The sequence below is a fragment of the Emydura macquarii genome, unplaced genomic scaffold (genome assembly GCF_026122565.2).
Source record: "Emydura macquarii macquarii isolate MOO-44397 ecotype Brisbane River unplaced genomic scaffold, CSIRO-AGI_Emac_v2 contig_3004, whole genome shotgun sequence".
In the NCBI taxonomy this organism is placed as follows: domain Eukaryota; kingdom Metazoa; phylum Chordata; order Testudines; family Chelidae; genus Emydura; species Emydura macquarii.
This window is the reverse complement of record NW_027133141.1, coordinates 548,631-570,033: the sequence shown is the minus strand read 5'-3', so window position 1 is coordinate 570,033 and position 21,403 is coordinate 548,631. Positions and strand designations below refer to the sequence as shown.

Below are 21,403 nucleotides of genomic sequence, written 5' to 3'. Positions count from 1 at the left end.
TCTGTTGTTGTCACCTGCACTGGATGTGCTATGTTTGTCTTCCTCCCACAGGATAAGATGACTTCATCTGTACCAAGTGCAGGCTGGTTTCCTTATTGGAAGAGAAGGTTAAAGGCCTAGAGACCCAAATATCAACCCTGTGTTCCATTAAAGAAAACGATGTCTTTCTCCATCGGGCACAGGCACAGTGTACGGAAGATTCAGAGAAGGCTGGGCAGGAGAAACTGAAGAACAGGGAAGAAAATTGTCAGCATATGACCTCCTGAAGAAAGAGAACCTATGTTCCCACCATGCAGATAGAATTAAGGAATCGTTTTCATCCTCTCTGCACAAGTATTACGGTGGAGAACGATTTGGAGGACCCTTCAGAGGGAATGGATCAGAAGGAGACCCGTTTGATCAGAAGGCAAGGGATGCATTGTCCTAGGGACAGGGGTTCCACGACCACTATTCCCAAGAGGAAGAGAAGGATGATGGTGGTCGGGGACTCCCTTCTAAGGGGGATGGAGTCATCCATCTGCCGTCCGAACCGGGAAACTAGAGAAGTGTGCTGCTTGCCTGGAGCTAGGATTACGGATGTGACAGAGAGACTGCCAAAACTTATCAAGTCCTCAGACCGCTACCCCTTCCTACTTCTCCACGTGGGCACCAATGACACTGCCAAGAATGATCTTGAGTGGATCACTGTGGACTATGTGGCTCTGGGAAAAGAGATAAAGGAGTTTGAAGTGCAAGTGGTGTTCTCATCCATCCTCCCTGTTCAGGGAAAAGGCCCAGGTAGGGACCGTCGCATTGCAGAAGTAAATGCGTGGTTACGCAGGTGGTGTCGAAGAGAGGGCTTTGGATTCTTCAATCATGAAATGTTGTTCCAGGAAGAAGGATTACTAGGAAGAGATGGGATTCACCTAACGAAGAGAGGGAAGAGTATCTTCGCAGACAGGCTGGCTAACCTAGTGAAGAGGGCTTTAAACTAGGTTTGACGGGGGACAGAGACCTAAGCCCAAAGGTAAGTGGTGAAGAGGGACACCACAAGGAAGCAGAAGGAGGAGGGTGCAGCAGGGGAGGCCTCCCGATTCATACTGTGAAAGTAGGCCAATCGGATGCTTATCTCAAGTGCCTGTACACAAATGCAAGAAGCCTAGGAAACAAGCAGGAGGAACTGGAAGTCCTGGCACAGTCAAGAAATTATGACATGATTGGAATAACTGAGACTTGGTGGAGTAACTCTCACGACTGGAGCACTGTCATGGATGGGTATAAACTGTTCAGGAAGGACAGGCAGGGGCGAAGGGGTGGAGGAGTTGCAATGTATGTAAGAGAGCACTATGATTGCTCTGAGCTCCAGTATGAAACTGGAGATAAGTCAGTTGAGTGTCTCTGGGTTAAGCTTAGAAGCAAGAACAATAAGCATGATGTCCTAGTGGGTGTCTGTTACAGACCACCAGACCAGGAGGATGAGGTGGATGAGGCTTTCTTTACTCAACTAGATAAAGTTTCCAGTTCACAGGACCTGATTCTCACTGGGGACTTCCATCACCCTGACGTCTGCTGGAAGAGCAATACAGCAGAGCACAAACAATCCAGGAAGTTATCGGAGAGTGTCGCAGACAATTTCCTGGTACAAGTGCTGGAGCAACCAACTAGGGGCCGTGCTTCTCTTGACCTACTGCTCACAAACAGGGAAGATTTGGTAGGGGAAGTAGAAGTGGGTGGCAACCTAGGCAGCAGTGACCATGAGATGGTCAAGTTCAGGATCCTGACAAAAGGAAGAAAGGAGAACAGCAGGATACGGACCATGGACTTCAGAAAAGCAGACTTTGACTCCCTCAGTGAACTGATGGGCAGGATTCCCTGAGAGGCTAATATGAGGGGGAAAGGAACCGAAGAGAGCTGGCTGTATTTTAAAGAGACCATATTGAGGGCATGGAAGCAAACCATCCCGATGTGCAGAAAAAATAGCAAATATGGCAGGCGTCCAGCTTGGCTTAACAAAGATGTCCTTGGCGAACTTAAACGCAAAAAAGAAGCTTACAAGAAGTGGAAGCTTGGTCAGATGACTAGGGAGGATTATATAAACACTGCTCGAACGTGCAGGAATGAAATCAGGAAGGCCAAAGCGCAATTGGAGTTGCAGCTAGCAAGGGACGTGAAGGGGAACAAGAAGGGTTTCTACAGGCATGTTGCCAACAAGAGGAAGATTCGGGAAAGTGTGGGCCCCTTAGAGAAAGAGGGGGCGACCTAGTGACAGAGGATGTGGAGAAAGCTGAGGTACTCAATGCCTTTTTTGCCTCTGTCTTCACAGACAAGATCAGCTCGCAGACTGCTGTACTGGGTGGCACAGAATGGGAAGGAGGCGAACATCCCACAGTGCTGAAGGAACGGGTCCAAGACTATTTAGAAGGACTGGACATACACAAGTCCATGGGTCCGGATGCAATGCACCCGAGGGTGCTGAGGGAGTTGGCTGAGGTGATTTCAGAGCCATTGGCTATTATATTTGAAAGCTCGTGGCAACAGGGGGAGGTCCCTGAGGACTGGAAAAAAGGAAATATAGTGCCCATCTTCAAAAAAGGGAGGAAAGAGGATCCAGGGAACTACAGACCGGTCAGCCTCACCTCAATCCCTGGAAAAATCATGGAGCAGGTCCTTAAGGAATCCATTTTAAGGCACTTGGAGGAGAGGAAGGTGATCAGGAACAGTCAACATGGATTCACCAAGGGAAAGTCATGCCTGACCAACCTGATTGCTTTCTATGATGAGGTGACTGGCTCTGTGGATGTAGGGAAGGCGGTGGATGTGATATACCTTGATTTTAGCAAAGCTTTTGATACTGTCTCACACGGTATTCTTATCAGCAAGTTAAAGAAGTATGGGTTGGATGAATGGACTATAAAATGGATAGAGAACTGGCTAGAGCATAGGGCTCAACGAGTAGTGATCAATGGCTCCATGTCAAGCAGGCAACCGGTCAAAAGTGGAATTCCCCAGGGGTCGGTCCTGGGGCCGGTTTTGTTTAGCATCTTCATTAATGATCTGGAGGATGGGGTAGATTGCATCCTCAGCAAGTTTGCGGATGACACTAAGCTGGGGGGAGTGGTAGATACCCTGGAAGGTAGGGATGGGATACAGAGTGACCTAAACAAACTGGAGGATTGGGCCAAAAGAAATCTAATGAGATTCAACAAAGAAAAGTGCAGAGTCCTCCACTTAGGAAGGAAGAATCCCATGCACAGCTGTAGACTGGGGACCAACAACCTAGGTAGCAGTTCTGCAGAAAAGGACCTGGGGGTAACAGTGGATAAAAAGCTGGATATGAGTCAGCAGTGTGCCCTGATTGTCAAGAAGGCTAATGGCATATTGGGCTGCATTAGGAGGGGCATTGCCAGCAGGTCACGGGAAGTGATTATTCCCCTCTATTCGGCATTGGTGAGGCCGCATTTAGAATACTGTGTCCAGTTTTGGGCCCCCCACTACAAAAAAGATGTGGACAATTTGGAGAGAGTGCAGCGGAGAGCAACCAAAATGATTAGGGGGCTGGAGCACAGGACTTATGAGGAGAGGCTGAGGGAACTGGGCTTGTTTAGTCTGCAAAAGAGAAGAGTGAGGGGGGATTTGATAGCGGCTTTTAACTACCTGAAAGGGGGTTCCAGGGAGGATGGGGCTAGGCTGTTCTCGGTGGTGGCAGATGACAGAACAAGGAGCAACGGTCTCAAGTTACAGGGGGGAAGGTCTAGGTTGGACATTAGGAAAATGTTTTTCACTAGGAGGGTGGTGAAGCACTGGAATGGGTTACCTAGGGATGTGGTGGAATCTCTATCCTTAGAGGTTTTTAAACTGAGACTTGACAAAGCCCTGTCTGGGATGATATAGCTGAGGTTAGTGCTGCTTTGAGCAGGGGGTTGGACTAGATGACCTCCTGAGGTCCCTTCCAACTCTAATATTCTATGATTCTATGACTAAATTGATGACTTGATTCCAATGCAACATCATTGTTCACTTTTTGGTTTACTGATTTGACCTGAATTTATAACCATACTGTTTAATCCTTAGTTAGCTGAATAGTGTTGATAGTCATTTTACCTTAGTTAGGTGTGTTAATTTTATTTGTTCCAGTTAATAAAACTTAGAAGTGGGATATTGAGTCACTTCTTTCAATAAGCATCCTGTGCTGGAACTGTGGAGAATCTGGAGAAAGATCAGCCACTCAACATCTGAGCCTTGTTATCTTCCTCTAAATTAGCACATCGGTTCCCAAAGGGAAGCGATGGAGGGAGCATCGGCCTCTACTCCAACTGCGTCCAGGTGGGGAGGGGGAGCTCAGATGATCACAAGGGAAATAAGCTCCCCTATCCAGACTTTTGAGGATTTTGGGGGGGTGAGGTTGTGCAATGTGTGTGAGAGAGGAGGGATGAATGAGGTGAGGCTGATCTGAGTAGGGGTCAGGGATCTTGCTCTGCTATCACTGGAAGACCATGTCCAACCCCTATCCCAGTCTGGCTTCCCGCGGTGTCTTCCCTCATCAGTCCGCGATGAGGCTGGAGGTCTGGTTTGAAGGACTGTAAAAGGCGATGAAGAAAAATTGTAGATTTCAGCCAGCAGGGTGTTGACAGAGAAAATAGGTGTGTGTTACTGGGACACTGGTGAAAGAGGCCTCGGTTAAGGTGACGGGGGCAACCTTAAGTGCATTTCCTGGTTTTGAGAAGTGTGGGTTTTGCTGAAATGGAGGTTCTGCAAGGGAGTGATGTTGCACTAGCCAACCTTAACTCTGAAATAGGGCCCTGCCACGTAGATCATGGGGGCGTGTGGCCACTGCCAGAGGAAGTGTCTGACTCTCGGCATCCCTACGACACAACCAGGGCCTGGGCAGGAGGCCTGGGACACGTGAGAAACAGACTGAAAATTCCTTACAGCCCAGAGATGCTGTACGTGGTGTCCATGAGCCCAGGGGGGTGGTGTTAGGTGTTTTCCTTTAACCTTTCTCATCTTTTCTTCATTTTCTCAGTTGATTGCTGTTTGATAAATTGTATCGCTTTGCACCATATGCAATGATCAGTGGGTCAGGGACACCCTAGCCCCTGTCCTCAGTGAAAATGACAAGATTGGGGATCGAGCCCCCAGGGATTATGGGCACTACCTTGTCAGGGTTTCGGGGACTCCACCACAGAGCACAGTGGGAAACGGATCCTCATGGTCAGGCAGGCCTCAGGGTAAAGCGAGTGGGAGCAAGGACTCAGACCCTTTTGCTAACCAATCCCACCAGGGCAGTGTTTGAGCCAGGAAAGTTCCCCACAATAGAGGGATCATTCCTCCGCTTACCATGTGCTTGGCACTGCATGCAGCCCTAGAGGTTGACCTGTTGCCCAGAATCCTTGTGGGCTGCATTCCCCTCTCCAGTTTCACTCATTCAGGTGCAGTGGTTAAAGGTGGGAGTCAGAGAGGGAGGCTTCCTATTCAACCCGTTTGGCAGGGATTAAGAGCCGGGCTGCTAACTCGGGCAGAGCATTAGTCGCAGCCTTTCCTAGACCTGAAGACGAGTTCTGTGTGGCTCGAAAGCACCTCTCTCACCAACAGAGGCTGCTGCAATGACAGATTGGACCCCAGCCAGCTTGTCCCTCTGAGTCGCCAGCTCTTTGCAGGCCCAGCTTGCAGCGCAGGGCGGTAGGAAGGGAGGTAGTTAGGGGAGGAAACAGTCTTACTTATGTAAAGATAGAACTCACAGAATGCCTGGCGCATGGGGCTGTCCAGGCATGTGCAGCCTCCCCCACTTCAAAGCCAGGGATCTTCCCCATCCCCTTTCCTCAGTCTCTGTTTTGCAGGCACAGGCAGCGGGTTCTGCTGGGGGAGAGGGAGGAGTCGAGGGTGATCCTGACCAGAGAGATAGCAAGTGTGAACAATCAGGACAGGGGCTGGGGAGTAATAGGTGCCCATGTAAGACAGAGCCCCGAATATCGGGACTGCCCCTATAAAATCCGGAAAACTGATCACCCCCAAGGTGTCTGGGAGCACAAAGGAAGAGCAGTGTGCGATTAGCCCCCGTGCGGCACCTTAGCTGCCTCCAGTGTGAAGGTATATCACATCCACCGCCTTTCCTATATCCACAGAGCCAGTGATCTCATCATAGAAAGCAATCAGGTTGGTCAGGCATGACTTTCCCTTCGTGAATCCATGTTGACTGTTCCTGATCACCTTCCTCTCTTCCAAGTGCCTTAAAATGGATTCCTTCAGGACCTGCTCCATGATTTTTCCAGGGATTGAGGTGAGGCTGACCGGTCTGTAGTTCCCCGGATCCTCTTTCCTCCCTTTTTTGAAGATGGGCACTATATTTGCTTTTTTCCAGTCCTCAGGGACCTCTCCCTGTTGCCACGAGCTTTCAAAGATAATAGCCAATGGCTCTGAAATCACCTCAGCCAATTCCCTCAGCACCTTCGGGTGCATTGCATCCGGCCCCATGGACTTGTGTATGTCCAATCCTTCTAAATAGTCTTGGACCTGTTCCTTCAGCACTGCGGGATGTTCGCGTCCTTCCCATTCTGTGCCACCCAGTACAGTAGTCTGGGAGCTGATCTTGTCTGTGAAGACAGAGGCAAAAAAGGCATTGAGTACCTCAGCTTTCTCTACATCCTCTGTCACTAGGTTGGCTCCCTCATTCTCTAAGGTGCGCACGCTTTCCCTAATCTTCCTCTTGGTGGCAACATACCTTAGAAACCCTTCTTGTTCCCCTTCACGTCCCTTGCTAGCTGCAACTCCAATTGTGCTTTGGCCTTCCTGATTTCATTCCTGCATGTTCGAGCAGTGTTTATATACTCCTCCCTAGTCATCTGACCAAGCTTCCACTTCTTGTAAGCTTCTTTTTTGCGTTTAAGTTCACCAAAGACTTCTTTGTTAAGCCAAGCTGGACGCCTACCCTATTTGCTATTCTTTTTGCACATCGGGATGGTTCCTCTGGGCAGCGTCCGCTGATTCCATTGACCCCTTCCGGGAGCAGTGGGCGCTGTCTGGGGTTCTCTGCTCCGTGTCCCCTTCCAGTTCCCTTCATTTAAACCTGTGACAACGACGCCCGTTCCTGTTTTTTTCATTTGTTGTCCCAAGCATTCAGTTGCGTTCTGGGTCCAGTGGCTCCTCCCCTAAGATTGGGGGAGGGGCCTTAGCCAGTTTGCAAATAGTAGCATTCTCCTACTGCCCTCGCTATATCACATTACACACTATCACTCTCTCTGACACACACACACACACACACACACACTTATATAATAGAAAGTCTGGGATGTCTCCAAGTTAATTAAAAAAGAATAGAAAAAGGAAGAACAAATGTCTAACATTATAAAGAGAGAGATCTCTGCAGCTCCCTCAGTCTTTGGATTCACATGGGTTAGAATCTGAAGCTGTACCTGAGGAACCTATAATGACATAGATGTCTCAGCATTTGGAGCTGGCATAAGCTGTCCATGTTGCACTTCATTTCTGTAGCCGGGAGGGGTGGTCCCCCTCTGAGGAGGACCCAGAGAGGGAGCCAGACCCCGATGCTGCTCCCCGTTTCCAGAGACACGTCCACAATTATAGTCATGCTGGGTCAGACGAATGGTCCATCTAGCCCAGTAGCCTGTCTGAGAGCAACCAATGCCAGATGTTTCAGAGGGAATGAACAGAATAGGCTTGTTGACCTGAGAGGTGAAGGGCTTCACTTTTATCTTTATTGTTGTCGATTCCAGCTTATTCCACCTTGCCAGACCTCCTCCAAAGTCTCTAGGCAAATCAGGTGTACATGACTCCTTACATACAAATGTCTCCCAATCCACTTGAAGGGAGGTAGACTTTGGTCCAGTGTCAGTTTGGAAAAGCCCAGCTTAACCAAGAGGTTTTATCTAAGTATCTGCTATTGTAACAGCATGTAGTGCAGACGTGGAAACCCCAAAGATAACAAAAACATAAGAAACACAAGACCCGTTATAAGGGTTAAACAGTTGTGCTCTGACAGCTGACCTCCTGAAAAGAAAAGCAGGTCTCAGCACCCATAAAAGAACTGGCTGCGAAAACAAAACAAAAAGAAACAAACTAATGAACGGAAATGCTACCATCATGCATCCATCACAATTTTAAATTTTGACATTTCCTGGACAGACGTGACATCTTTGCTTTGCAGACAAAAAAACTGGGGAACTTTATGGGTGTTACACTTTAACTGAGTAAATGGTTACACGTCCTATAAATCATTTTTCTCTTAACAGAAAATTGGCCTTAGTTGGAGTACTTTGACACTTCTCTGGAGTCGAATTCTTCACCAACCACACAAAATAACAGTGGTGACAGTGAGGTATAACTCCCCCAAATATGCCCATTTATTTCTTTAACCTCGTGGCACAGATTTAAGATACGGACTAAACACAGGTGTGGCTCAGAATCCCCAGGAAGACACCAAAGGTGAGGTAGCTATTAAAAAGTACTAACTTTCTGCAACTATATCACATTCAACACTGATGTCACTTTATATACATGTGCAGCATCTTCTAGGGTGAACTCAACAGAAATGTGACTTCCATTTTCTCCATTTCTACCTAGACAGGGATTGCATTTCCCAAATAATACACAACATGTACCTAATTTGGAAAGAGATATCTCCATCAGTGACCACCTGCAGGGCCTGGGCCACAGCAGCTTAAGGAGACAAATGCATGGGTATTTTGCCTAGTGCCAACTCATTTACTAGGGGATACTCTTTTTCACAAATGGTCATTTGTCTCAAAGTCCAGAAGAAATCTGAGCTACATCTTGTCAAATAAGACTAATATCCAATTATGAAACCAAATGGCATTCAGGAAAGAGAGAAACCCACAACACACATGGGCGTAAGACACTTTCAGTTTCATATAAAATGGAATTCCAGAGCAAGATACATGACCCAAAATAAGAACGGAGTTTTCCATTCTCCGATGCATTCAAACCTTCTTCACTCAACATCACCTTATTATTATTAAGTCATGATATTTACAAGACATTTCACATCAACAGGAAAAATCAGCCAACCCTCCCATCTGCAAAAAAGATCAAAAGCAGCTTTGCCAATATATAGAAATGAGATTGAAGCACAGAATGATTACTCTGTGTTTGGGATCCATTCAAATTTCCCCTCTAGCTCTTTGACACTCCAGCCCCAATGAGGCTGACTGAGAATCAAAGGGTGATACCTAGCACAGAAAGCACGGAACAGAGCATCACTCTGGGAGGTGGAGAGATAGCCTATGGGGAGGATGAACTCTCTTTTGGATGACACTGAAACTAACCCTGCGGGGCTGAGGGAGAATTGAGATGGTGATGGGGAAGGAGGGAAGCCCTCTGACTCACCCTCTCTTCTTCTGGTGGTTACCGAGGGTGCAGTGACATTCTTTGTACCCTCTTCCTGCTCTTTGTTAGAATTCCATATATTTTAAGTGAGGAAAATGGTAGAAAAAGTTCTGTTATCCAGAACAACCTGAAACAACATGAGAGCAACTGGGAAGGAGACAATTTTTACCCAAAGGAGTAACTTGATGACTAACTATTGCTTTGAATGTGGGACCAGTGTAACTAAGACGCTCATGCTTTGTTTTGCATAAGAAAAGTAATGACGTTTAGGTCAGGTGAAGAGGAAATCTTATGCCAAGTACTGTACCTGAGTTATCTGCACTGCCACTATAGTTGGGTTTTACACCAAGATCACTAACTTCAGCAACTAACTCTGTGTACAGTCCTAGTGGATATAAGGCACAGGTAGTTTTTGCTGCAGTGTAGCTTGTTGAGATCAAACCTCTCCCTGACTTGGGGCTGATGAACATTCCTGGCAGGAGGGACACACACTCCCCTAACTCAAAAGGGCAAAAGAGTTGATAGAAATGATCACAGGATGGACCCCCAAAGAAGGGTGATCTCCAAAAGGCAGATGCAGGCAACTCATCTGGGAGAGCTCAGAGGCCAGGGTGCAGGGGGTTGCAAAGCTCACTGTGTGGGAATTCACAAATGTGACTTAAAAAAAAAAAAAATCTCAGGGCAGCTCTAGTCACTCTAGGGCACTCAACCAAGTGTTCTTTTTTTTTAAATATATATATATATATACACACACACACACACACACACACACACACACACTCTAGGTCTCTCTTTACAAATCTCTCTGTTTAAAAAAACATCAGTCTAGGGCTCTCTCCCATGTGCATATTTTGATGACTGCTAAGGAATGAACATCGACCAAAGCTTTTCCCACATTGAAGGCAAAAGTAGGATTTCTCTCCAGTTTGGACTTTCTGATGACCATTAAGGTATTTCCTCTGAGTGAAGTTTTTCCCACACTCAGCGTAGGATTAGAGTCTCTCTCCAGTGTGGATCCTCTGATGTGTGATAAGGTACCATCTTCGAAAGAAGCTTTTTCCACACTCAGGGCAAGTGTAGTGTTTCTCTACTCTGTGGATTATCTGATGTCTGATAAGGTTTGACCTCTGACTGAAAGATTTCCCACACTTAGAACACATATAGGGTGTCTCTCTTGTGTGGTTTCTCTGATGTCAAGTAAGGACTGAGCACCACATGAACCTTTTCTTACACTCACGGCCTGTGTACGGTGTCTCACCCGTGTGGATTCACTGATGTGGGATAAGGTATATGTGCCTGAAGCTTTTCCACACTCAGAGCACATGTAGGATGTCTCTACAATGTGGTTTCTCTGCAGTGTGGACTTTCTGATGTTTAAGAAGACTTGCCCTCCATCCAAAGCTTTTCCCACACTTAGGGCAATCGTAGGGTCTCTCTCAAGTGTGGACTGTCTGATGTTTAAGAAGGCTTGACCTCCATCTGAAGCTTTTCCCACACTCAGGGCAAGTGAAGGGTTTCTCTCCACTATGGACTTTCTGATGTCTAATAAGGTTTGACCTCTGAATGAAGCTTTTCCCACACTCAGGGCAAGCATATGATGTCTCTCGAGTGTGCACTCTCTGATGTCTAAGAAGGTTTGACTTGTAACTAAAGCTTCTCCCACATTCAAGGCAAGTGTAGGGTGTCTCTCCAGTGTGGATTCTCTGATGTGTGGTCAGGAATGATCTCTGACTGAAACATTTCCCACACTCAGAGCATGAGTATGGTTTCTTGCCTGTGTGGATTCTCTGATGTATAGTAAGGCCTGAGCGCCAATTGAACCTTTTCCCACACTCAGGGCACACGTAGGGTTTCTCTCCAGTATGGATTCTTTGATGTGCAATGAGGAGTGACCTCTCACTGAAGCTTTTCCCACACTCAGTGCATGTGTAGTGTAACCTGCCAGTGTGTATTTTCTGATGTCTAGTAAGGTGTGACTGCTGACGGAAACTTTTCCCACACTCAGAGCACGTGTAGGGCTGCTCCACAGTGTGGATTCTCTGATGTGTCATGAGGGCTGAACTACACCTGAAGCTTTCCCTGCACTCAGAACACACGTAAGGTTTCTTGGCTCTGAGGATTCTCTGATGTGTGATAAGGGCTGAGCTCACATTGAAGCTTCTCCCACGCTCACAGCAAGCGTAGAGTCTCTCCCCCACGTTGATTCTTCCTTTTCTAACAAGATCCGAGTGACTACTATGAGTTTCCTCAAGCCTTTGACTCTCACAGGCTTTTCTTTCTGGGAGGACACAACTCCTGGAAACATTCCCGTTAGATCTTCCTGATAACATCCCACGTTGTTCTACTTGCTCACCGTCTTCCTCCAGGGGGTAGTCCTCCTCATTCCCACTCATCATCTCATCACCTGATGAAACAGAGAGAGAATAAAGACGTAGGTCACTCCCTAGGCTGGAGAGAAAGGAAATCTCAGAGATGAATGGATAAAGGTGTGAACAAACCAAAATATGTGCTGGAGAGATCCAAGGTATCAGGAGCTGATTTTCCCCAAGACCCTTCCCCAGTGGAAAGAGGGGAGGGATCATTTCTGGGGCCACTTCTCAGCAGAACTCTCAGGGAGAAGCGAGATTGGGGAGGGACCTGCTGCCAGCGGTCAGTCAGGATATGTGGGGAGACATGAGTGACATCTGACATAATGATTCCACACCTGCTGGGAAGAATCCTGGACTTGGAGAGCTCACAAGTTCTTCCTAGGACATCCCAAATGATTCCTGCCTTCACAGACACTTTTTGAGTGGGTTTAACCAATTCCTCACCTGTACAGGCAGCTCTCAGGAGCACTTTTTTCTCAGAGCCCTGAAGATCAGGGATCCATGGCTCTTCCTCTCTTTCCAGCTGGGAGATCACCTCAGCTTTGGAAACCAGAAACCCTGCTCCAGGCAAAGAAAACAAGAGAGATCAGTGAAATATGTGGGATACTCGGCACAAAGAATATTTCATGATTTTAACCCTAGCTCATTTTTAAGCAGTAACATCCCAAGGCCAGCTCCCTTGGCTCAAAGCAGCAGGATGCTTATTATTATTATTAATCTTGTTCATCACCTTCGTACCTATAGGCCACCTAAGAGTCGGTCCCCATTGTGCTAGGCATGCTACAAACACAGAATAGGAGATGATCCATGCCCGGAAGAACTTACAATCTAAATAGACAAGACAGACACAGAATGGGGGAAGGGCAGAACACATCAGCGAAGTGAACAATGTGACGGCAGAGTGACAGATATGACAAACACAGGCATGTCTTGAGACTATTGCATTTAATGTTATGACTAGGGCCAGTGTTTACTGGAAATTGCTGCTAATACTGCATTTTTTTCCGTCTGGAGATCTTCGGTAGCAGTCTGTCACTCCCATGCTGCTCCCCGCCTGCCAAGAGGCTAGCCAGCATGCATGGGCAATCCCTCCTCAGTTCCTTCTGTACCACAGAGTCAACTACTAGAACTCCGAAGTAGAGAGGAGGAGGGTGGGTTGTGGAGCACCTGCAGGGGGCAGGTCTCAAGGAACCATCATGACTACACAAGGTGAGTAACTTCTTCCTCTTGTAGTGTCCTTATGAATGCTTCACTGGAGGTGACTCCCAGCAGTGCCCACCACTGGAGTTTGGGACTTCAGAGTTGAGTCTGATACAGATGATAGCACAGTGGCACCGAATTTCGCGTCTGCAGCCAAATCCCCCAGGCTGGCAGTGTGTGAAGGTGTGTGAAGGTGTGTGTAGCTGCTCTGCAGATTTCTGATACAGGGCTACCCTTGGAGAAGGTGGTGGACGAGGAGATTGACTTTACAGAATGTCTGCATGTTGAAGATGGGGGTGTTATGTTATGCAATTGGTAACTGAGTTTAATACAGCTTGAAACCCACTTGGAGAGTTTCTGAGCTAAAAATCACTGCACCTTTGACCTATCTGCAATGGAGAGAAAGAGTCTTGGATGTTTCCTGAAGTCTGTCGTCCTATCCAAAAAGAAGATCAAAGCTCTCCTTGCATCAAGTGTATGGAGGATGTCTTCCCTATTATCCTATAAAAGGCTGAAAGCTGAATCATCTGATTTATATGAAATGCAGAAGTCACCTTGGGTGTGAATTTCAGATATGGTCTAAACGTGACTTTGTCAGGGAAGAACATTGTGAAAGGGGAATGCCCTATCAGAGCCTCTATTTCCCCAATCCTTCTGGTAGAGGAGATGTCGAGGAGGAACACTATCTTCATGGAAAGGTGAGTTAGTGAAGAAATGGTCATGGGTTCAAATGGTGGCCAAGTCAGACTTTTTAATACCTTTTAATAGTAGGTTGAGATCACGTTGAGGAGTGGGAAGTCTGGGTTATGGGAAGAGGTTTGCTATGGCTTTGAGAATACTCAATCTTTTCACCTGCAACTACAGAGTTTCCTTCTACCTGATCATGGATGGTGTAGGAGAGTAGAAAGTTAAAAGTTGGACAAGTAGTCAGGCCTAAACTACAGGGAACGGGTTCAAGGTAAGGGCAAATTTTGTTTCTGCTAATTGGTGTGAATTTTAGTTAGTCTGTTATCTCTCTTCTTCTCCTCCCTTCCTGGCCATCTGTGCTGGGAATAAGGCTAATAAAATCATAATCACCACTCCTGCGTAAGGCCTTGGTGGGAAGAAAACATTATTTTCCTTCTCCCCCTGGCATGCCTTTACGTCAAAGAATGTTAGTGTAAAATTTAAAGGTGATGTGCCTGCCCTCTGTATGGTAATCCTGTAAACAACAGACAGGGGCGGGTATAATTATGTTCTTTATGTACTTGTTAATATTCATTTTATAGGTGTCAGTGTAACCAAATAAGGTTCTATGGGGAGTTGCTGGAAATGTATACATTTACATACTGTTATGGATAAAAGAATTGTAAAGTAACCCCTTGTCGCTCACTCCCGGCGTGGAGGTGGAACAAGCAGGCAATAAAGGGTTCCGTCTCCCCAATCCACCCCCAGGACAACCTGTTTGGTTATTTCTAACAGATGGTTGCAATTGCTGCTAGATGAACTTTCAGTTAACTGATAAAGAGTCCGGATTTCTTGACAGTCAACAGATAGAGTAGGTTGGATCACAGGTAGGGTGAATGTATTAGGGATGACACTGTTGGGCTGGCACCAGATTTGAAATCTCTTCCATTTACATAGATAGGTACAGCGAGTAGCTCCTTTCCTACTGTGCAATAACATTTCTTGCACCTCTTCAGAGGAGGACGTCTCTAAGCACTGGAACCATGAAGGAGACAGGCTTTGAGCCGTAGAATCTGCGAGTTGGGATGAAGAGTGCGTCTCTCATTTTGAGATAAAGGTAAGGCGTGATTGGAAGAGTCTTCGGCGGTGTAGGACGGGACTGTGGCCTTTCTCGGAGCTTCGGCCTGAGGAAGGGTCACGACACCCCTGTTGGGCAGAACAGGGCCCTAAAGGTCAAACTGCCCGGAAACAGAGGGGCGGTGCCAAGGCAGGAAAGGGAGCTATAAAAGACCGACCTAGCAGCTCAGTAAGGGGGAAGCTGCCCCCAGAAGCAGACGTGTTTTCTTGGAGGCCTAAGCCTGACCCAGGCCCAGAGGCTGTTTGAAGCAATCGCCCCATCGAGCGGAGCCTCCAAAACATGCCCTGATTGCCGGCCTGAGTGACTGGAGAGGGCTGCTGAGCCCTAGGAGCTGGGAAGAGACACCTAAGACTACTGGGTAGGAAAAACCCCCGGAGGACAACCCTGACCTGGAAGAGCTGCCTGATGTCAGGGACCTGCTGGAGCTGCCTGAGCCAGGTGTACCAGAGGAACCCCTGTGATCCTGTGACCTGGAGGAGCTGCCCTCCGCTGATGTTGCAGAGGACTTTCTGGACCTGCTGCTGGTCGACGGTGAGGGACTTGTAGATCTGCCGCTCACCATCTACCCCAGTGACCCGGAGGGAGACTGCTACCTGCAGGTATCCAGGGACAGGGTGGGAGGAAGCGGCCCAGTGGCTGCTGACTAGCAAGTGGCTGAGTCAGGGACTAAACCCCGTCAGCATGCTGCAGCTGGAGCCCCGCTGACTCAGGGACAAACGGCTTTGCTATGGATCAGGCCCATGGCTGGGACGCAGTGGAGTCGGGTGGGCCTGCGTCCCCCTCTCCCGTTCCCTAACCACCCTGGGAGTGTTTGACGTCCTCTGATCTTGACAAGCAGAGGGTACTGAGTTCTACTAGCCCCACCTGCCTGCAAGGCTGGGGACTCCAGACTATTTTGCTGCCCTGCCCACTGGAGGCCCTGGGGCTATTGACTGCCTCATCAGCCCTGACTGGCTTGCCGGCCAGGGACCATGAATTGCTTGCATGCCCCGCCCTGCCTGAAGGCTGTGGGAAGGCCAGAGCTACAGACCCCGTATCAGCCCTGCCCTAATTCATTACCTGGGCCCTGGTACTAAGCAGAGGAGAGTTAGGTGCGTCGGACACTGAAAGATCTATTGCACACTGGAAATCTTTCAGTGCAGAGAGTGTCGATACCGGGAAAAGCTGTCGGTGCCAAGAGGCTTATACAGACAGGGTGGGAGATGCAGGGTCCAGCGGTGCCAGGGGTATGATCAGCGGTACTGATATTGATGTACTTACTGACGGAGCCTTCCCTAGGGTGCATCTTCTATGTTTCTCAAGCCCCCGCAGTACCAATGCTTCTTTGTCTGCGCCCATCAGCTCTTTAGGTTTGGGACCACTCGTGTCCTGGGTACCAGATTTAGATGCCTTCGGTCCCATTGGAACTGATGATACTGACCAAGTAGCGGATGGTTTTCGGCTCGATTTGGGCTTGCAGTGGGGACTCCCTGGCCTTTTCTTAGAGGCCTTACATGATTCCTGTCAGCCCCTCACATCTCTGAGCACACCTCCCTTGGAAGTGGAAGGTTGTGGTGAGGGATTCCACCGGGATTCCGGAGGTTGAAAGACTGACTCCATGAGCAGGAGTTTGAGCCTCAGTTCTCCGTCCTTCCTGGTCTGGGCTGCAGTTGCTGACACAAGCCACACTTTGTGGAATGTGCTTCTCTCCCAGGCAGTGAACTCACTGCGAATGTCTGTCAGTCACTGGCATTGATTCTTTGCAACTGAGGCCCTCTTTGAAGCTTGGGAAGCCGGGCATATCCTGGTCCAGAGAGGGTCGTCCCCCCACGGAGTCAATGGAAGATAAAGTCCTTTTCTTTCATTCTCATTTTTTTTAAGGCAACGGCCAAAATAAAAGGTAAATGAAGCAAAGAAAGAAAAAGTGGTTTCAAAAGAAGCTAAAATGAGCAATTCTAAGAGAGTTAATGATTCGCAAACGGACAGCTCTAGCTCCATCACTAGCCATGGGTGGTTGAGAAGGAAAGGTGAAGGGATTGCCCATACACGCTGGATAGCCTCGTGGCAGGCACAGAGCAGCGCAGGGGTGCAGATGCACCTACACTGGATTGTAGTCGAAAAAGAAAACATTTTTACCTATTTCCCATTTTTTCACTTTTGTCAGGTCTCCGATACACTGTAAATTGAATCAGGACCTCCCTTCTGATTGCCTCACTTTTCCTTCAATCTTTCTTTCCAATGTTGTCCATAAGTTGTCAGTATGCACAATGCAAGATGATAATGCAGAACCTTCTTTACTACCTTTCTCTTGTCTAACCATGATGCATATTGGTCCTTACCTATGATTTCAATGATAGCTGTCTGTATGAAATGAAGTTTCTGTGTGTGCTTCACCAAATTACATCTTCTCTATTAACTTTGAGTAGCCACCACCAAGACATAATCTTATAGGTGTAATAGTTGTACAAGCTACACTACCACCCTGTGACCCCATCAGCAAAGTGCCCACTGGCTCCTGAGCAGTGACCCTGCTCTGGGAGGAGGGAATGTAGCAAGAACTCAGGATTGTTGGCCAAGGTCGCTGTGCACGGAGATGGGGGGGAAGGATAGCGGGGTAATGAGTGGTGGAGGGAGGTCAAGAGTTAAAATAATAATATTGGCGGGGGGAGGGGGAAATGTAAAATACAGTGAAACTGAACAGAAATAAAACTAGAGTGCAGGCTCTAATGCAACAATGCCTGGGCAGGGATTGTGTGATAAAGTTCTGGGATCCCCCCAGATCTAGACCCCAAAACCTCTCCTCCCTCCCACTGACCACCCACAGCCCTCTTCCTGGATGCCTTTCCTCCACACACCCCTCCCCTTCTTCCCACTACTCTCAGCTGCCAACACCTCTGGCACCTTGGGAGCTTTTTGTGTTCCCTCCTCCTCTCTCACTACCCCATGCCTCACCTGCTGCTTCTTAATCCTCTACACACCCCTCCCCATCTCCTGGCAGCCCATTAATATCTACTCCCCTCTTCTTCTCCCCTCCCACTGCTCTGCTCTCCCTTCACCCATTAACTCTTGAATGGCAACATCATACACTGTCCTATCAAAAGCTGAGCTCACCTGACTGTCACACAAGCCATGCATGAGTCATACACCTATTTACTCAACTTAATTCAGAATTGTATGAACGGCATAATTTCCTTTTAAAACATGGAAAAGGCATGTGAACTACAGTTGTTAATTTAGTTTTAACACATCCAGTAAGGAGAGATTAAATATTACAAAATCTTTTTTTTTTTTTTACATGACTGACAGCAGCAAAACTGCACGTGTCCAAAAAATTATACTAGTGGGTGGGAGAAGTCAAAAAGGGGGACAAGGAAACCAGTCAAAACCTGGATTCTGTGTGAAGGTATAAAGTTATTATACAGGTTTGTTACAGACCCCACAGCTTCTAATAAGCAAGAGGATAGGACTCCTTACCTAATGAGGTCACATTCTCATAGGTCTCCTGCATGACGTCTCTGTAAAGGGATCTCTGAGCGGGGTCCAGCAGAGCCCACTCCTCATTGGTGAAATACACAGCCACCTCCTCGAAGGTCACCATCTCCTGAAAGAGGAAGAATCCCCCACTCACCACCTGCTGTCCCAGTGATGACCCCACTATTCACAGGAGAACAGAGCCAGATAAAGGGAAGTTCTGGGAGGCTCATGTCAACAGAGTTCCCATCCCCAGAGCAGGCCAGAGGCAGCAGGATGAGGGGCGAAGAAGAGAACCTTCTTCCCTCCCAGCTGACAGACCGTGGAAGGGTCTTCACATTTATCACATACCTACGAGCCAGACCTTGATATAGGAGATGGAGCCTCCAGCACAGTTCAGAAACAGCCCCCTGGGTGGAATCCCCACACCCTCCCAGTAAAATAAATGGCAGAAAGGGGAAGTCAGTAGGAAAGGTTGGAATTGTAGAAAATTGATAAGGGAGGCACACAGAAATGTACAGCCAGTGGAGACAAGGAAAAGGAGGAAGTCTTTAAAAATATATTAAATACAAAATGAATCCTCACAATGGTATTGGTCCATTACTAGATGGAAATAGCAGAATTATCAAAAACAACACAGAAGAAGTAAAACTGTTCAATACATTTCTCTCTCCTGGAGTGGGGGGGAGGGAGGGGAACCCCACAGATGATGATGTCATATGATATGATGATGACGACAACAACAACACTTTCTATTCCAATTATAACTCACAAGAATGTTAAACAGCAGCTATTAAAGATAGATGTTTTAAAATCAGCAGATACAGATATCTTGAATCCAAGAGTTTTAAAAAGACCCGGTTGAGGAGCATGCTAGGCTGTCAATACTGATTTTCAGTAAGTCCAGGAAGACTGGGGAATTTCCAGAAGACTGGAATAAAGCTAATGTTGTGCCAGTATTTAACACATGTAAAAGTGATGACCAAGCTGATTCCAAGAGTGTCAGTCTGACATTCACACTGGGTAAGACAATGGAGCAGCCGATACTGGAGTTAATTTGTAAACAATTAAAGGAGGATAATATAATAAGTACCAATCAAAGGTTTAGGAAAACAGATCCCACCCAACTAACTGAATATCACTATTGGATGAGATCAGAAGTTGGGCTAATAAAGATTACAGTATGGATGTAATAGACAGACTTCTGTAAGGAACTTGATTTGGTTCAGCACAATACTTTGACTAAATAACTAGACTGATACAAAATGAACATGGCATAGATTAAATATTGGCTAATTGATAGGTCTGGAACTCCGTTTGTAAGTGGGGAACCATGGTTGACTGGATGCATTTCAAGAGGGTTCCCACAGGGATCGGGTCTTGGCTCAGTGCTGTTTAACATTCTTATCAATGACTGGAGGAGAATACGAAACCACCACTGATAACGGTTGCAGCTGACACCAAGATTTGGGGGGTGGTAAATATTGAAGTGTCAGAAGATTCAGGCTCCGCCTCCGGGAGTTTGGGAATTTTTCCCAGCCCTGGCCTGGGGGTTATTTTCTGTTCCACAAATTGGGGAAGTTCTACCCCCAACCCCCATGAGCCTGTTCCTTGAAACTAGACCCCGGATAAAACAAGTCCCAGCAGGTTTCTCACATCCTGTCTCCTCCCTTTCTCCGTCCTATTTATATCATGCCTCCTGCAGCTCCCACCCCCCTGTGCATTTACTGCTCCTCTCCCTCCAAGCAGAACCCACCCCCAGCTCCCTGATAATCCCTTACCTGAGTCAGCTCCAATGCAGCCATTTCCTTCACCCTGGAAGGATGGGACGATCCGGAGCAAGAAGCAGACGTTATTCTGCAGCCTGCCAGGGCCAGAACAGCAATTTCAGAGAATTCAGCAGAGGCTTTTGTCCATTTCTGTATTCGCCAATTCCCCCCAGGCTTTTTCCCTGCAAAGGGACGTTCTAGGGTCTGCCACACTGTGAAGCACATAGTGACCTTATTACAGTCCAGACCTAGCCCCCTCCCACCAGGACGAATCCCTCGGAGACATGGTGAAACCTTCCCAGTAACAGAGATCCTGAACCCAAAGCCAGAGAAGAGCAGAATCAAAGGAGTCACCTTGGGGAATTCTCCCTATCCTTCTCCCCACGGCACCTGTCACAGGTTTATAAAGTTGTTTGATGCCCCAGACTTTAGACAGTCTGTCTTGGGAGTGTCTCCTTTCATGTGCCAGGCCTCATTATAGCTTTTGGCAAGGGCGATCCTCGTGGTTCTGAGACAGGCTGTTCTTGCCTCAGCTAACCCTGTTTATTTCTGTGGTTCATGGTGCTGGCGGAGAAGGTGACACTGGCAGGTGAGGTGTTAGCTCTTACCAAAGTCCCCATGTCTCAATTGGACATGGACAGGTACACCTGGGTCACCTGTGTTAGCATTGTTAAAACAGGTACTGTACTAGAGTGATGAGAATGTGTTTAGTGATTAGACTTTAATGACTGCTTGTGAGTTGCTGCATGAATTCATATTTGTCTAGTTGCATTGTGAGCCTCTGTGGCTATGCAAATAGCCAGACAGGGGAGAGGCTTTCACTATGGGAAGTGCTGATCGGCAACAGAGAGCGTGACATCCTGCCTGGCAGGAAATGTCCATCAACCTGAGACAGACTATTATGGGATGTCAAGGAGGACAAAAAAGAGTGTTGTTGTGCTCTTGACTCCCACGAAGATGAGCAATGCAAGTGGATTCCGCCCAACGGCTAGAGAGAAAATGAAGCAAATTCCTACGGTATTTTCGAGATAACATATTAATTTTTGGGAACTGGGGAGGAAAAAGGGGGCAGTAAAGATTTGATATTATGAGAGAAAAAACACCAGGAAATGAAGAGATTGAATATGAATATTCAATAGCTAGAGAGAAAAGAGGGGATTGGAAGGGATTATTATAGGGGATGCCTAGTCTACTCTAGTTGAGATTCAGATCATTGTGTGACAACATTTTTTATTTGTCCCTATTGGCTTCTCCTGTTCTCTTGTGCTCCTCTTTAGCAATGCATCAGTTTTCTCCCTTTTAAGAGCAAATCAAGTGTGTTTGTCTGAGTCTCTGTGACATTTATCAGCTGGGTAGCAATGCTGTCTGGAGAGATTAGGTGATGTTGCCAGATTGGAGTCTTCGGAATAGAACCATGTTTTCTGATTATTCCATAACAGTGGCCATATTGAGTCATAGAATCAAAGAATATG

General features: G+C 47.3%; 1 protein-coding gene across 1 annotated transcript; it reads right to left on the bottom strand.

Annotated features, from left to right (window-relative positions):
• Positions 1-10,473: 10,473 nt before the first annotated feature.
• LOC137141131 (zinc finger protein 3-like) lies at positions 10,474-20,391 on the bottom strand. The gene is made up of 4 exons (XM_067529977.1): positions 19,944-20,391; positions 18,166-18,292; positions 12,153-12,266; positions 10,474-11,743 (listed from the first exon to the last, which is right to left on the bottom strand). The coding sequence occupies exons 1-4, from the start codon at positions 20,154-20,156 to the stop codon at positions 10,776-10,778; spliced, it is 1,422 nt and encodes a 473-aa protein (XP_067386078.1). The 5' UTR covers positions 20,157-20,391; the 3' UTR covers positions 10,474-10,775.
• Between the last annotated feature and the right edge of the window lie 1,012 nt (positions 20,392-21,403).

Excerpts from the sequence above, each read along its gene's own strand:
- LOC137141131 (XM_067529977.1), bottom strand. The coding sequence starts at position 20,156 with ATGTGCTTCACAGTGTGGCAGACCCTAGAACGTCCCTTTGCAGGGAAA. Across the intron at positions 18,293-19,943 it reads CTGCATTGGAGCTGACTCAG|GAGATGGTGACCTTCGAGGA; the intron begins GTAAGGGATTAT and ends TTCCTCTTTCAG. Across the intron at positions 11,744-12,152 it reads CCTGAGAGCTGCCTGTACAG|GTGATGAGATGATGAGTGGG; the intron begins GTGAGGAATTGG and ends CTGTTTCATCAG.